The sequence below is a fragment of the Mus pahari genome, chromosome 8 (assembly GCF_900095145.1).
Source record: "Mus pahari chromosome 8, PAHARI_EIJ_v1.1, whole genome shotgun sequence".
Taxonomy (NCBI): Eukaryota; Metazoa; Chordata; class Mammalia; order Rodentia; family Muridae; genus Mus; species Mus pahari.
The window spans coordinates 51,900,750-51,918,470 of NC_034597.1; the positions used below are offsets into that span (position 1 = coordinate 51,900,750).

Consider the following 17,721-nt stretch of genomic DNA (forward strand, 5'->3'; position numbering starts at 1 on the left):
TGACTGAATTGTTCTGCTTGGCTTCAAACTAACTTTGGCAGTGTGTTCTAATCTTCTGGCTCCTTCTCATTCTCTGGCATGTTCTGTCTTCACCTGCATCTAGCTTGTTCTCTCTCTACAGCCAATCTCTTTATAACTGTCCTGGTAAAACTGCCCCCACCCTCACCCCCACCCCTCGCTCTCTTAACTACCCTTTCTTTCCTGTCTGTTCTCAAGAGAGTTGGGAATATTCTATTCTGTCAAATCTTCCTCTGATTTATGACTTTATTTGCCACCCAGTTAGACATCACTTTCAAACATGGGTGCTTCCTTCTATAAACTAACCTTACCTTCATTGTTTAGAATTAAAGGTGTGTACTTAGGGCATATCAGTATTCCAGCCAGAGGGATTAAACGTTTTGCTAAGGGTGGGGCCACACCACAACTGGAAGCAGGATGTTCACAGCATGATCGGATATCCTGCAGGAACATACAGTCGCGGCACTTGGCTTGCCTTGACTTCAAGAGGACAACCTTTCTACTGCCTTTTTGAAATGACACCCTCATTCTTGCCTTCTTTAGCTCAGTTGTCACTTCTGATTTTTAGTAGTTGTTGCTTCCTTTGATAGTTCTTCTGAATTACAGTAAGCTGTCGTATTGGTATTCTATTTGATATATAAATTTGCTCAAGCTCTTTCCTTTGTGTAACTTTTCAGAAAAGAGTCTGGAGTTTAGCTTCACTTCAGAACTGAGATATCCCCAGTTAAGTTAAATAGCTTCTGGCAAGCAAATTCAACCAGAAAAGTATACCAATGTTCTTTTTTTTTCATTATGTCCTCTGTAAAAAAAAAAAAAATGTAAGTGCCAGACATTGTGGTACATATCTATAATTCCACCACACAAGAGGCTAAGACAGATACTGAAACTCTCTCTCAGAAATTTATGGGTAGGATTGGTTAGATGGCTCGAGTGGGTAAAGGCATTTGCTGTTGTAGACCTGGTGACCTGAGTTCAAAACCTTGAGCCGTCCGCCATAAAGGAAGGAATCAGTTCCACACAGTTGTGCTCTGACCTCAAAGTGTGTGCTGTGCTGTACCCTCACACACACATAACGAAAGTCAACGCATTGTTTAAAACGTGTTGAGATGTGTGTATACATTTTCAAAATAGCTCATAGATAATAAGTTTCCATGGATTGATTACTTAATGGGAACATCATAAAACATTAACAATAGTTTGTTAATGTATATATACATAATACATGTTTGTGAGTATGTAAAAGTATATGAGGCTTGCAGAGGTCATTGTCAGGTGTCTTCCTTCATCACATCATCACCTTTTTGAGACAGGGCTCTCTACTAAACCAGCTTAAGTGACTGGCTGTCAAGCCCCAGGTACCCTCTTGTGCCCATCTGTCCAGTGCTAGGGTTACAAGCCCATGCCCCTATGCCCAGGTTTTACATACCCCAGGTCCTGGGTATTTATCTTAGGTCTTTGTGCTTTTTGGCAAACATTTTACCAATAGGACATCTCTCTAGCCTCCAGATGGTATTGGGTTTTGTGGGTTTTTTGGGGGGGCGGGGGTGAGATAAGGTCTCTTTTTCTCACACAGAGATTCACTTGCCTCTCCCTCCCAAGTGTGGGAATTAAAGTTGTTCACCACTGGGCCAAGCTCCAGTTGTCACTTAAAAAAATACATTTTAAAAAGATTTTATGTATATGAGTACACTGTCGCTGCATGTAGACACACCAGAAGAGGGCATCAGATCCCATTACAGATGGTTGTGAGCTCTTAATGTCTGAGGCCATCTCTCCAGCTCCTCCCCACCCGTCCCCCTCTATCCCCCCACTCCCATTGTTGTTCTTAATATGAGGTTAGGGCCATGCACTTGGACTGCAGCCATTAGAAAATCAGGCGTCGCTTGTGTGGCGCTCTGATTGGAGGCCCAGTTTCCTTGCCCAGTACTCTGGAGGCCTTGAGCGTCTGGGTGGACTAGTGCTGGGGACCCACCAGCAGAACACTGGGAACACTCACCTGCAACCAAGTGTGCAGCACTCACCTGCAACCAAGTGTGCAGCACTCACCTGCAACCAAGTGTGCAGTACTCACCTGCAACCAAGTGTGCAGAAGTTAGAGTAGATGTTAGCCAAAGGCACGGAACTGAGCAGCCCAGAGCTGACTCAGCAGTTAAGAGCCAATCCTTTCCTTGCAGAGAACCTAAAGGTGGCTCCCAGCACTCATGACAAGTAGCCCACAACTGCCTGCCACTCCAGTGCAGGGACTCTAATGCCTCTGGCCTCCTCACTCGCCTGAACTCATACACATACACACAGACCCACATACATACATAATTAAAAGTAAAATAATTCTTTAAAAAATAATTGAAGCTACCGTTTGCTAGCCATCTCCTATTGGAAAAGTCGCCAAAGAGCATCAAAATGGGAAAATGTCCTTTAGCAATCAGCACTGTATCCTGTATGTGAGTCTCTCAGGGATCTAAAAGGAAACTGATCTGGATTAACATTAGTGATAATGAATTTAGATTGTGAAATTGGCATCATGCACACACATTTCACATTGACATGAAACTTCCATAAAAATAACACATGCTCTTGTGTATTGGTTTGTCCAAACATTAATGCTTTCTGTTGGATCTTAGCAAAGGTCTGACTTTGTGTTTTAGAGTTTAATGTATAAGAGAGAGTTACAAGGGTGATGAGAACTGTAGCAATAACTATAGCTAAAAGCTTGTGTTTGGGGTCTCTGATTTGCCGGGTGCCATGTGCATTGCATTCAGTGTTTAATCCTTTGAGCAGTCCAGGGTGCTTAGTAACTCACTTGTGTGAGGTCACCCGGTAGCAAAGACCGAACTTGAATTTCAACTGGGGCACTGACTCATCTCACGTGGGCTGGTAATTCCTTCAGCGTCTTTCTCAGGTTATACCAGGCAGTCCTGGCCTTGGATGGAAGTCATTGTCTGCATGTTCTGCTGTACTTTCTCCCCTCATTCCTTTATAATTTTTTGGTGATTGAATTGCATCATCAGAAACACACGGATGCTAAAGAAGTTGGTGCTGTCGAGTCTCTCGGAGAGACCAGTCTGCGAAGTGGTACACCAGCTGCAAAAGATACAGCTCTCTGGCCTTACCAACAGGGAAACGACCTTACAGTAAAATCAGATCTGCCAAGTATGAATGCAAGATGCAGGTCTTAAACATGGTCATTGGCAGGAACCGCTTCTTCTTGAACAGCTTTAAGCAGGAGTAAGTGAAGACGTGTGTCAGGACACCAGATCTAGAGCTGAGAGCACAGGATTATGGCAGTTTCAGCAATAGAGGCAGATGGCATAATAGCCAAGTAGATAGAATCCTTCACTTTTCCTTATTCAGATATTCACCCAACATAGCCTCAGAAAGAGCCAAGGGCTGTGTGGGAGGCAAAACTGAGAGCACGAGAGGGGGCACCTGTGTTCTCAAGGCCGAGGCTGAAGGTTTTGGGTTTTTTGTTTTTTTTTTCTTTGTCACGGGTGCTGAGTTTTTTAAGAGGGTGTGGTTCGTCTTTACTTAATGTGTGGGCATGTTGGCCTCGGGAAGACATTGAGCTACAAAAGGAAAAGGCAAGATGTTTTGTAACCTAGAAGTGTAATTGTGAGTAGAATGATTCTATCTGATGATGAAATGAGACCCAGCTAGTGTGCACACAGTTCTCATCGGGGCTGTGCTTGCTGGCCTGCTTCTCTTCCCAGGCTCCACTGAAGCACAGCTCAGATAGGCAGCCTCTTTGAAAAGCCACAGATGCTTGCTAGCTAAGACAGCTGAGGGAGCAGCCAGACTTCAGTTCCAAGGAAGGGAGGAACTTGCTGGCAGTTTCCTCCAGAGCTGATGGGAGATAATGGGATCCACCCTCAGCCTTAGGTGTGGGTAGCCACAGCCGTGTAGCAAGGAAGAACTTCAAAGTGGGGAAGGTGAGCCACACAGTTGCCTGGGGCTTGGGAGAGACAGACTTGGAATGGGAATTCCAATCTCGTAAAAAGTCGCTAAACATCTTTCGGGCGTCAGGCAGCCTTTGTAGCTATCGTTCCCAATTGGTCTGAACTGAGTTTGGCACATATAATTATTTTGGCATAAAAAATAGCCATTAACTATTACAGAGGATTTTTAGAATTAGTCATGGTGTTGAGGATGGGTTTCAGACCTCCTCATGAACTCCTGAGTCTCTTGAAGGTACTCTCCTCTGTAGATGGCGATTAGCATTTTAACCTGGACCACCACATCGGACATCCCACATGCTGCACGGTAGCGCTTTTGATCTTCTGTTTCAGCTGTGGTCGAGTATACACAACATAAAATCGCTGTGTGTGATTTTGTGGGGTGGGGTACACACATGAGCAGGAGCCAGAGGCCAATGTTAGCTGTCTTCCTCATCCTCAGTTCATCTCATTGTTTGAGACTGGGTCTCTCACCAACCTGAAACTGGACCATTCAGAAAGGGAATCACTGCCTCCGCTCCAGGCCTTTCTGTGTGTGCCGAGGATCTGAACTTGTGTCCTCACGCTAGTGTCACCTGACCTATCTGTGACCTACCATTTTAGTCAGTTCAGTGTTCTATTCAAAAGGATCTGCATTTACAAGATTGTCTAATTGTCCCTAGGGTCTGTTTCCAGAATTTTTCATCACCCCAGTAATATTTTTAAGGAACCTTAATATAGCTGTATCGGGTCAGCAATTTCAGTGATTTTAGTAACACCTTTGCTTGCTTGCTTTATTAAGCATTAGCTATCGCATTTTTTTTTTTTTTAAGCAGATGGCAAGAAGCAGAAAAAAGTAAAATAAGCAATGATTCATGCGCTGGGTAATTAGCTTGTGATGGTAAGTTTTGTGGTAATAACCTAAATACTTAATCACAGAGCAGTGTCCTGGAATTCAGTTTGTGCAAAACTAATAAGCAGCCTCGTCCATCAGCTCCTGAACTGGGAAGCAGTTTTTAGACCCCTGAGGCTGAGGGTTACTGTCACCAGTTACTAAGCATTTTCCCCACACTAAACACCATCTTATTTAATCTGTGTAACAGTCTAGCAAAGTAGGTGACCCTAAGCCAGTTTCATAAACGTTGAGGCTCTTAATCTCCAGCACTTTTGCCTTTCCTCAGATCACTCCTAACAGGATGGACGCTTAGGGACATCTGGTGCCTGGTCCAGGAACCCTCATCCAGTTGACCATTCAATGCTTCCTTTATGTTCACTCTACTGTCAGAACACACTACTTAGAGACCTCCAAAGTCTATTAGGAAAGGAAGGATGTATTTTTTTTCTCTCTGCTCTCCTCTTCCATATGCTTCAAAAGAAAATACCTACACAAGTCAGAAAGGGAGACTCAGACTGACATCTTGAGTTACAGAATGCCACGTGATGCCAGGGGAGTCCTCTTCGGCCCCTGCACGGCACCTCTGTAGTTGCATGGTAGCCCCTGGATTGATGTTTATAACTGACCTCCTGGCCCGGGAGCAGAATAGGTTCTTTTCCTTTTGGAGCTTGAGGCTCCTATCAGTTTCTCAGATTGATTGTCCCTAACAACTCAAATAGGACCTGGTTTGATGGAGTTTAACCGGCCGTGAGTTGTAGGGTGCAGTGGGCTACTTGTCCTGATCACTGGCGCCCCTGGTTTATCAGGCCATCATCTGCCTATCTTCCAGATCCAGAGCTCCAGGGTCTTCTGTCTCCTGGGAATTCACACCCACCCACCCCCTAACACTCCAGCACTGCAAAGCCCACAAACAGAAAATGTCCCTGCCCTGGCTTTATATGCACAGAACCAGTTTTAGGAGGACCCGTGTCTATGGAGACAACCCCACCCCATGTTTTCCTGAGCTATGCCTGACCATCTCCCACTACTCTCTGGCCACCATCTCCCTGCCTTCCCAGACCAACACCAGTGAGATTGGTCTCAGCTTTTAAAACCCACTATTTATATGAGACAGTCTCAGAATTTTTATATATAATGTCTTCCTAATAACTTATAGGTGATTTATTTGTTAGTCTCTAGTTCACCCTGGGTTCTCTGGCATAGATATCAAAAATGAATGAGCAAGTATATGGAAAACCCCTTACAGAGTTTCTCTTTATAGTTTCTTCGTTGATCTTTCTTTGTCTTTCACTGAACTTTTATCAAACATAACCACACACTTATTTTATTGGACATCTTTGTTTGGTGTTGAACAATCTATGAACTAGATTCAAAAGGGAGATGTAACTCTTTAACTTCTCTTTCAAGGCTTAAACAAATCCTGATGTTTTTAATTGCTGGTAATCCCCTGCATTCTCTAACCCATCCACAAACCATTTCACCCCAGGCACTTAGTAAAGGAGCCAGACAAGGCTCTGTCTCTGCAGGGCTGACTGGTTCAGTAGCATACACATGCCAGCTGCCAGGCAGCTGCTTTCAGCCATGTTTGCAAATAGCAGCATTAGCCGTGCACCCAGAAGGGCATGTTGGCCAGGGCCTAAAGAGTGCAGGCACAACAGGGTTGGTGTTTTAAAGATCTGGCTAGATCTAACTCTACATATTTACTCTTCAGTACAGTCATGGGCTTGTGCTTGGACGTACACTCTCTACCTTGTCCTGGAGTAATAAGGACTTCTCTTGGTGAGGTATACATGCATGTATAAATAGCTTCTATCACAAGGACTTGCCACAGATACATGAGGCCACCCAGGAAACACCTAGAAGGTCAGGACTACCAGGCGCTTTTCCTCCCCAAGTACATAGAATACAGTCCCAACCACAAACTAGCATTCAACATGTGTCCTGATGGGAAGAGGGCTTGGGTCAAGGACTGAATATCTGTTCCAGTCACACACTGCCTGGGCAGAACCGTTTTGGCCATTACAGGATGCTCCTCAGCCAACACAAACCAGTTTCTTCTGTCACTGTCTCCTTTGAAACAGTCACAGTTGACTGCTCCCACTATGCTTCTTGGAGCGGCAGTGTAGGTGCCCAGACCTACTGGGCACTCTGGCTGGGAACAGTGGGTTTGTTGGTATGCGCAACATCAAGGTGTAGGCGCCCAGGACTTCTCCATACATTTAGGCTTTATCACATAAAGGATGCTGATCATCCAAACGGATATTATATCTTAGGACGGATATTATATCCCAAACTCAGAGAACGTGAAAACTGTATTCTAGTGCCTAAAGAATGTGTGTTATAGGATCAGACCCCCAGAGTTCAAGAAAACAACCATGAGAACTGGACGGCCCCTCCTCTGACTGAGAGGCCTGTCTCTGTGGTAGGTACTCAGTCTTGAAACCAAACACAGTAAAAGCAGACTCAGCAAGTCCTACTGATATAGATTTGTGCATAAAGATAGGCATGTATGTGAATAACAAATATAATCAAAGCAAAAGAGGCTAACGACGTAAGAGTTGGGGAGGGGACAAGGGAGAGGCTTAAGGGAAGGGAAGGTAACTGGTAGGAGTTAGGGGGAGGGAAGGAGGGAGGGGCACACTGCAATTCCACTTCAATTAAAAACATTAAAAACAAAATACAGAGGGCAGGAGGGACTGCTCCTCCAGAGGTCCTGAATTCAATTCCCAGCAACAACACAGTAGCTCACAACCATCTGTAATGGGATCTGACGCCCTCTTCTGGTGTGTCTGAAGACAGCTACAGTGTACTCCTATAAATGAATAATTCCTTTTTAAAAATAATAAAATGCGGTTTGTTTTTTTAAAAAAAAAAAAAAAAAAAAAAGAGCCAGGAAGTTAAAGCTCTTACTGCCATGCTTAGCACTCAGCGCACACTCCATCCTGAATGGCTGTCCCCTCACCGTCCCAGCCGTCCCAGCCGTCCCAGTCTGCATCAGCTGGGTCTGTATTCCTGTGAGCCACCTCTGCCGCTGCTCTTTCCAGCCCAGAGTCAGCAGTCACTTGGAAACCTGCCTGCTTCCACAGTCAGTTCTTTTTTTTTTTCGGGTGGTGGGGGAGGTTTCAAGACAGGGTTTCTCTGTATAGCCCTGGCTGTCCTGGAACTCACTTTGTAGACCAGGCTGGCCTCGAACTCAGAAATCTGCCTGCCTCTGCCTCCCGAGTGCTGGGATTAAAGGCATGCGCCACCACGCCTGGCCACAGTTCTAGAATCAATTTAATATTATAAATCATTTAGTTAGGCCCAGAATAATTGGCCCGTGTTTCAAAGTTGTTAAAGTACTAGAAGCAGGCCAGCGAGGCTGCAGGTGTTCTGCCTTACACTGTCTTTTGTTGGCCAGTTTGCCTCTCAGTAAAAGGAGAAAAATAAGTTAAAATGTTCTTGCTTAATGGCTCCTTGGCTGTTGTTTGACCCTTGAAGTTAGGTGGGTTCATGAGACTTAACGCCCCAGTTGTCTCGTGTGAACTGTTAGGCACCGTGTGTGTCTGGATGCGCTTAGACCTTGTTTTCTTGCCGTTGGCTTTTTCCTGTTCTCACCTGTGAACACAGAACAGCCCTTACTTGTTTGCATCCGTATCCCCATGCTGATTTCCAGAGACCTGTGTTGGGTCTCCGGGAAACTACAAAGCTACTGCCAGCCTTCCCAAATGAGGACTTAAGGACGATGGGGAATGTTTTTTGACAACAGTTTTTTTCAAACCCAAGTGTTCTTTGAGTTTTAGGTAGATAGGTAAATCAATACTGTTTGAGTTTGCTTTCTCTTGTGCGGGTGAAACACTGAACAGAAACTGCACGGGGAAGAAAACTGATTTCCCCCTCAGCCTGCAGTCCTTCGTGAAGGGAAGTCAAGGCAGAAACTTCAGAAGGAACCCAGAACAGGGCCTGAAGCAGAGACGGTAGAGGAAAGGCGCTTACTGATCTGTTGTTCCTCTGGTTCGTGTTCATCTGCCTTTCTTATGCCTCTCCGGAGTGACAGTGCTTACTGTGGTCTGGGCTTTCCCACGTCAGTCATTAATTAAGAAAGTGCCCCCCACCCCCCCACACACAAACTCTCCTACAGGCCTGTCTGACGGTGGCATTTTTAACAGTTAAGGTTTTCTCTTCCCAGATGGCTCTAGCTTGTGTTGAGTTGACTAAAAACTAACCAGGACCGATAAATGTAAGAGCCAACTTCGTTTTTTCTCATTTGTGAAATTGTCTGAAACACTGGGTTTGTCTTTAATTCTCTATGTGGAATCAGGTCATGCTGATACTTGTAACGCACTTGGGTTGTTCTTTGGTCCTTTGACTGGCACTGCTGTGTACCCAGAGGCTACTCTTCCTGATTCTCCAAGTCCCGGGCTCTTCCTTCCTGCGCTTTCATCTTCAACAGTCACATGACAGACAAAGTCACCAAACCATTTAGCTCTCACAAGATATTTTTGAGGAAAAACCAAGATGTTTGTCTCTCTCCCTCTCCCTCTCCCTCTCCCTCTCCCTCTCCCTCTCCCTCCCCCCCTCTCATTGCCACAGGCACTGTTTGAGGTGCACGAATGGTATGGGGCAGGCAGTTGGCACAGGGTGTGTACTGAGTATCTCTGTTCCGAGGATGAGGCCAGGTCACACTTATGCTGGCAGGTTATAGAGTTGAAGTGAACCACTTCAAAGACACAGGATGGTCACACTTACCTGTGTAGGTTGGCTCTGAGTAAATGGGTCACACTTACCTGTGTAGGTTGGCTCTGAATAAATGGTTTTACCCTCTGACGGTTACAGTCATTTAATTAAAAACAAGCAGCCATGTAATTATAGAAATGTTTCGGATATTAAAAGAAAATTGTGTAATAATTGATTGAAAACGATGTTAAAGATTTTTCACCAAACGGGCTCTGCTTCAAGAAACCTGGGACCCAGGGAAGCTCTGCCCTGTTGTCCAATCAGATGGTGCCTGCTTATGGCACTGCCTGCATCTGGAAGGTGCAGTGCAGAAGATGCTACCAGAGTGGCCTGGGAGATCAGGATGCTTGCCCTAACAGCACAGCTGGACAGGCACAGTAGCTGCTTTCATCCATAAAGAAGAAAATGGTGCTTCAAGCTGTACGAGTAATGGCGTCACCGTGTAATTCTCTGTCCCTGTTTTCTCAAGATGGGGCCTGAACCGGAAAGAGTAGAAACACTTTATTTAATCTGAAGCTCAAAATGAAAATACTATTATTGTTCTCAGCCTCACCGGCCTAGTTAGTAGACTCCGTGTGTTGGGAGCAGTTTTTACTTACCTGTGTCTCTTGCCGCGTACATCACATGCGGAATGACTTCGTTCCTGTCTGTAGACCTTGACCCATCCCTACAATCCCAGGTCTCTTCTCACTGCTGACTGCAGCCCAGACATCATCGAGTGACGGTTCTCTGCCGCCCACACTGGCCCGTGGTTGTCCACACAGTCTTGTTCCTCCTGTGCCCAGTTGAGATCCCCTTCTGGTCCGCTGCTGCTCTACTTCAGAGCCTCAAATTATCCTCCTGAGACCTCATCCAGCCCCACCCTGTACCCTGGACAAATTAGTGGGCAACAGACACGTTTGTAGGATTCCAGTATTGCGCTTCTCCTCTAAAAGGCACAAGTTTCTAACTAAGTGTTCTTTTGGTAATTATTTAAATGTTTCTTTCTTTCTTTCTTTCTTTCTTTCTTTTTGAGATTATAATATAATTACGCCATTCCCTCGCTTCCTTTCTTCCTTTCCTCCCTCCAAACCTTCCTGTATACTCTCCTTGCTCTCTTACAAATCCATGGCCTCTTTTTTCCCACTGTTGTTACATACATATATGCATATTATATGCATATATTTCTAAATATAACCCATTCAGTCTGTATAATGTTACTTGTATGTATGTCTTCAAGGCTGGCCATTTGGTATTAGGTAATGGTAAAATTTTTTAGGCATCTATTAGGTTCTATTTGATTAATTTAACACTAGTGTAACCTGAATTGTTACCAAGTTAGAGAACAGGACCATCACTCTAGAATGTTCCCTCAGACCCTGTTCCCAAGGCTACTGCTATGGCACCTGTACAACTTTGTTTCTCTCCAGACCCATTCTGATTTTCACAGAAGCAGAATCCATCAGTGTGTCTTACTTGTGGGGCATCTTTTGGGGTACCCTCTTGGGACCGTCAGAATTTCTATGGATGTGAGTTGTCTTCCCTTCTGCGGATGAGGGAAGTTTGGAGGGACTCAGATACAAGACTTCTACAAGAATTAACACCTCAGTGGGGTTGAAGTGTATGGAATGTGCTTAAAACTCAACCTACTTAAATTTTAAATTATTCTGGTTAGCAATTATTCGAAAATTCAATCTGATAATTCCAAGGGACAGTAATATCTACAGGAACAGAATTCTTGGGAAATGCATTTGGGCCTAAGTTATTCAGTATCTTAGTCAGGGTTTCTATTCCTGCACAAACATCATTACCAAGAAGCAAGTTGGGGAGGAAAGGGTTTATTCGGCTTACATTTCCATACTGCTGTTGATCACCAAAGGATGCAGGACTGGAACTTAAGCAGGTCAGAAAGCAGGAGCTTATGCAGAAGCCATGGAGGGATGTTCTTTACTGGCTTNCCTCCCCTNGCTTNCTCAGCCTGCTCTCTTATAGAACCCAAGACTACCAGCCCAGAGATGGACCCACCCACAAGGGGCCTCTCCCCCTTGATCACTAATTGAGGAAATGCCCCACAGCTGGATCTCATGGGAGAATTTCCCCAACTAAAGCTCCTTTCTCTGTGATAACTCCAGCTGTGTCAAGTTGACACAAAACTAGCCAGTACACTCAGCCAGGTGCTGCTTAAAGAGTACAATGCTTTAAAGTCACGAACAGCTTCGGGTCACAGGCTCCCTGTGGCTTTATGAATTGTCCTCTTGTGGTGGGACTATAGAGCAGACCTCTGGGTTTAAAAGTCAGTGTCCCCCAGTGTGGAGGTGGCCCTTTGTCCTGCCCCTGGTGTCTCAGGGTGCTAATGTGAGTGTCTTGATGCTCTGGTTACAGGCATGCTGCAGAAGTGTCCTTCCATCGATGACTTTGTGGATGCCCTTGTGTCTGACATGAATCTGGACTTTGAAACGTTCTTCCTGGATTCTAAATAGCAGCAGCATGGCTCACGTGGATAAGAACCTTGTCACCAGATCCTACAGCTATGAAAGCTCACTCCAGCTTCAGCGGTCACTGCGGAAACATTTTCTGACAAGTCTTAAATTGACAGGACTCAGAATAAATAGTATGTTTTAATTACACTGTGTCTCACCTGCTTGGCAGAGTTTTAAGAATTTTTAGTGTATCTGTGAACCACAGGAGTTTCTAATTATAGAGTACCACCGCTCCCTGTGGGGTGGCTGTGTCCAGACTGCAGCCATTCTGTTGATCTCTTAATTGAATACATTAGAAACTCCGTGGAATGCTAAATTGTTGCAAGTTAGGACAATTTGAAGAGTTCTCAGAACACACCTATTTTTTTTAAAGGAACACTACCATTTCTTAAGACCTCTACCCTAGTCTCTTGGATAGTCAGCTACAGTAACCGAGAAGCCAGTCCCAAGTATTGCTACTGATATAAACAGTCTTTCCAAGGTGTTTAGACTCTTCACAGACCGGCTCAGACCAGGGAGGATTTGAATGTAGGTTTTGCCATCTTGACTGTGAAGATAACGTCCTCATACTCTAGGAGTGTCCTAGAAGCTCATGAGGCCCAGAGATGTCTTCAGTGACCTGCTGTGTTGGGCCCCTTCATGAACCACCCACCCGTTTCGTCTGCCCTCATGTGCACATCCAACTCTGGATTCATGCAGAAGAGCGGTTGGCCCACTGAGGTGGGCTTCCCACAGCCAGGATGGTGTGGTGTTGTCTTACTGAGCCTCCCAATCCAAGGCTCTCTCCACACCAACCCCAGGAAGCACCCCAGAGCCTGTTTAGAGTCTGCCGAAAGCAATCAGAGCAGGAAGAGGAGGGTTGGGCGCTGCTGGTGACAGAATGGGCTGCAATGCCAGTGCCTGGCAGATGTGGAGCCACATCCCACCCTGTTTATTCTCCTTATCTGATTGGCTAACAGAAGATCAGATCCTTGTAGGCTCGTCCTCACACATGCCAGCTCTGTTCTGGGAAATGTCCTGGGAGTCATCAACCTGTCAGCCAGCCAGCCAGCCAGCCAGCTGCAGGGCCATCTGAAGAGGTGTGTAACAGGCTCTATGGTGTCCCCAGGGTGCCAAGTCTCTGTGTTAGTTTTAACAGAAGTGTGGGATAGTCAGGGGAATTTAGGCAAATTGGGGAGAGCCTCTTCTGGTTCCTGGAGCATTTGACAACTGCTACAGCTAGTAACTAACCACAGGACGAAAGAGCCAGTCCAAGGGAGGATGCTGGGAGGACCAATGAGAGGGAAGGGAAGGGATTTAGGAAAAGGGAAGGTCCTGGGGTCCCATAAAATGCCCCTTCCCCCAGTCTACTTGGTTCTTGGGGCCTGTCGATTTACTTTCTCGGTGCTTTGGTCTTTGCAGTTTCCCGAACTGTCCATCCCACAGACCATACACTGGTACCTCCAGATAGTCATCCCTCACCCCATAACTATGAAGGGCTCAACTAGGAATCAATGACTACCATCTCCACACCGGGATCTGATGGCCCGCCCAAGGTTGCTATAACTGACTGAAAATCATGATGAAGGACTCCACATGAGGTGTATGCAGCAACCCTGTGGAGTGAGATGATCCGGGGCTGGGATTAGCCTGTGTATGCCAGCAAAGGAGTCAGGCATGGTGAATCCTTCAGGTGTACGTGTGTGGAGAATTCCTTTTTATTAAAAAAAAAAAAAAAAAAAAGGGAAATGTATATTTTAATGACCTAGGGTATTAATTGTTTTGAAAGTCACACATCAAAGACTAAGAAAAGCACCAACACCCTAGAATGTGATTTTATTATCCTTTTTTTCTCTGTGTGGGATGTGTTTTAGTTTAGGTTTCTGTTTCAATTTGGACATGTAGAGGAATGACCATCATTGTTTTATTCCTGATAAAAGTCCCTGATAGTGCCCCCCTACACACACACACACACACACACACACACACACACACACACACTGTCTCAGTCAGGGTTCCTATTCCTGCACAAACATCATGACCAAGAAGCAGTTGGGGAGGAAAGGGTTTATTTAGCTTACACTTCCACACTGCTGTTCATCACCAAAGGATGCAGGACTGGAACTCAAGCAGGTCAGGGAGCAGGAACTGATGCAGAGGCCATGGAGGGATGTTCTTTACTGGCTTGCTTCCCCTGGCTTGCTCAGCCTGCTCTCTTATAGAACCCAAGACTACCAGCCCAGAGATGGNNCCACCCANAAGNGNNCNTCCCCCCTTGATCACTAATTGAGAAAATGCCTTACAGCTGGATCTCATGGAGGCATTTCCCCAACTGAAGCTCCTTTCTCTGTGATAACTCCAGCTGTGTCAAGTTGACACAAAGCTATCCAGTACACACACACACACACACACACACACAAATTAGGTATTAAAATATGGTTCCAAGAGTTTTAAAAATGGATTAGCAGTGATTCAATTAAAATTAGAAAAGAAGAACAACAAATATGTAAGAGACTTGCCTCTCAGTGATCCCAGGCTCTGTCAGCTGACAGTGGGTGGTAACCAGACAGCCTGTTTCTGTAGCAGTAGATGAACTGTGGGAGAGCTATTCCAGAAAGAACCGACCAGTGAGGGATCAAGATCATGTGCTTCCTGTTAGCAGCTTGTCCAGGTTGCCACCATTGCCTAGGCCTCAGTGATAATTAAGATCACTCTGCCTGACAGAGCTCACCTCTGAATCTTCTTCCTGACTCTGTAAGACGCTCGTTTTCCCCTGCTCCGTAGTGACAGGCCTGAAAAGGTAATGTTTGGTGACGGGTATAGCCCTGGCTGTCCTGGAACTCACTCTGTAGACCAGGCTGGCCTCGAACTCAGAAATCCGCCTGCCTCTGCCTCCCAAGTGCTGGGATTAAAGGTGTGTGCCACCACGCCCAGCTTGATGAAGCATTTTCTACAGCTGGCTGGGACCCACAATTTCTGCCAACGTCAAAAGCAAGTTGGACGGATTATGTCTAGTTTGAGAAAGGGTTTGAACATAGAATCCCACAGTCCGTTTCAAAATCATATTATGTGGCATCATGAAATTGAGCCATCTTGAGATAAACCACTTTTAAACTGGGGCCATCTACACTTAAATCTTGACTCCGCTCTGCTGAAAAAAATATAAAGAAGAATCTCTTCTCTTGAGTGTTCATTTCTTCTCAGCTGCTTCAAAGTCTGGGAAACGGAGCAGAGGGTGTGCAGGAGACCTTGTGAGATGTGCCTGGCCTTTGCAAGGTCTCTCCTGCCTCTGGGACTGAATCAGAGGGGGGCCTTCCGAGCCTGCAGTCTTTGGCTACCCTTCAGCAGCCTCCATGGTCACCAGTAGAAGCTTCAGTTGACAAAGCCAAGTGGATTTTCTCCAAGGGGATGAATAGATGGACAATGAAGAGGGCAGGCAGGACTGGAAGCTGGAGGGAGGAGCCTTGAGTCACACTCTTACTGAATAGAAAGCAAAGAAGGAACACTGTCGCTTCAGTGTCCCACCTCTGAATATTCACCGCGTGAGACTGAGTCCATCACTAAGCTTGGAAGTCAGGCCAAGTGGACCAAACGTTTTCAAGTGGAGATCAGAACTCGAAACTTTGCAAATGTGGTAAAACCAGGGTATCACTGCATAGCATCATCGTCTGATCCGTGCCAAATCCTGCTCTTCTGTCACTATTCCCGGGTCCCATCCAACGTGTCATGTTTTATCACTTCTTAAATGTTGCTCTTAGTAGGTTATTTCTGGGTCCCATCTAATTTTGACATGTTTGGTTTTTAAGTAGCTCATAAATCAACAAATAAAAAGAAAACTGCTTACCCACAGCAAAGGAGGCAGCGCTCACAATTGCAGGTCTGCAGCACAAATTGTCTTCGCCCTATTTATGCCTCTGGGGGGTGGGGTGGGGGGTGGTGGCCTGGAGCAGCCAGGAGGATAGGGAGAAGAGAAAGCAGGATTGATCTTAAGCTCTGAAACGACCTCCCAGTTACATGGCAGGCATTCCTGGAACTCTTGAATCATCTAAAATATTTGAGGTCAGATAGATGATTTCCCCCAAACAATACAGTCTCCATAGGTCATTGGCTGGTGGCATTCAATTGTTATCTAGGAAGAGAATGAAGCCAGACCCCAGTCTAAACTTGTGAGTTGAGGTCCCAGCACAGCCTCTTAAAATCTTACTGCTCCTTCTGCCCCACAGGTCCCCGTGACAATCCTCCAGAGAGGGTGACTCGAAGCCCAGGCCCTGCCCCATGATTAATACACAGGTACCTCTGGACTTATTATGGGTATAGATCCCCATATCCCCATAGTAAGCTGAAATAGCTTCAGCAGAAATGGCATTTAATGTACACCACCTACCCAGCATCCCCGCTTAGCTTGGTTCACCTTAAATGCTCTCAGGATACTTCATCATCATCTAACAGAGAAGCTATTTTATAATATGGTCTTGAGTGTCTCGTGTAATTTATTGATGACAGCAATGAAGTGAACAGATGGGTGCCCTTCTACTCCATGAGGAGCTAAGTAGAGTCAGTCGATGGTAGCTGGGAGAATGATGTCCCCATATTGCCACTCACTCCTAAGAGCCAGTGTCTTTCTCTCTATAGCACTCAAGTCACTTTAGGAGCTGACCATGTCTCATCTGCAGTAAAGTCCAGTTATGTTTGTTAACATGGTGAGGGGGTAGGAGAGGAATTTACCCAAGACTTCCCATGTGCTAGCCTTCAGCTCCCAAAAACCCACAGCAAGCATCGGGGATGGGGAGCGACTGTAGGGGAGGGAGACCAGTAGTCCCAAATGGTTGGTGGGAATGTGTGGGCAGAGTGCTGCTGCTCAAATCTAGGGTGGAATTTTCTGACCCCAGATCACTTATTCTTTTTTTAGGGGGAAATGGAGCCCTTCTTCCTTACCCTCCTCCTGTAAAGACTGAGGCCTCTAGACTATTCCTGGGAGATTGCCATCCTGATAATTGTACATCCCAAGAACCCTTGCCCTGCTGGGGTACCTTATTCCTGAACACCCCTTGACACAGTGACTTCTCTTTGGGGGAAGCCTGCATAGAGTGAGGGGCAGTTACAGGAGATAGCTGAGGGAAGTCATATGACAGGTATCTTGACAGAGGCCAGGAGTCACGGAGATGATCTTTCTTCCTCATGAACCTAGAACTCAGGTGCGGGGCAAGAGCTTTTGCAGCTGCCAGAGGCTGCAGTTCCCCAGGCCTTGACAACATCCACTTGAGCCCAGAGCATGTGTCCACCCTCCTCACTGCTCATCCAGAGTGGCTGCGGCCAAGCCTCCGGGCTGCAGAGCACCCAGGAAGTGTCCTTAGGAAATCAGGACAGAGGTTTCTGGGACTTTTGGAAAGTCGTTGATTTGTTCTGCCAGCCCCAAGTTAGGAGTACAACAGGCCTAATGAGTGTGATAATCCCTGGCTGTGGGGAAGTCCTGTTCTGTGGACATTGGTGTGTCCCTCTGTTGTCAGTGACAACGGAGTACTGCCCAGGGCTGCAGGGATAAGCTGTCATCAAAGGGCTAGGGGACTCTGGCCTGCAGGTTCTGATGGTACAAGAAGCTGTTATGGCCAAGAACACAGCACACCCAGATCCTGCCCAAACCCAGAAGTCTCCATGCAGAGGGTCCAGAAAGGACCCAGTCATCCCCAGCTGCTATGACGTCACTCGCTGAGCTACTGCACAGCCT

The 17,721-nt window shown here is 46.1% G+C and overlaps 1 protein-coding gene across 3 annotated transcripts in view; it reads left to right on the forward strand.

Moving 5' to 3' along the window:
• Mipep (mitochondrial intermediate peptidase) overlaps window positions 1-16,965 on the forward strand; it is a 114,066-nt gene extending 97,101 nt beyond the window's left edge. The window contains exons 20-22 of one of the 3 annotated variants that reach the window (XR_003844398.1): window positions 11,920-13,096; window positions 16,220-16,286; window positions 16,906-16,965. Coding sequence is in view for 2 of the 3 variants with exons in the window: in XM_021203395.1 (XP_021059054.1) it covers window positions 11,920-12,017 (98 nt within the window). In the remaining variant the exon portion in view is untranslated. Of the gene's footprint in view, window positions 1-11,919; window positions 13,699-16,219; window positions 16,287-16,905 lie in introns of those variants that run through there. The other 2 variants (XM_021203395.1, XM_029541846.1) reach the window with 2 other exon arrangements.
• The last annotated feature ends 756 nt before the right edge of the window (window positions 16,966-17,721 follow it).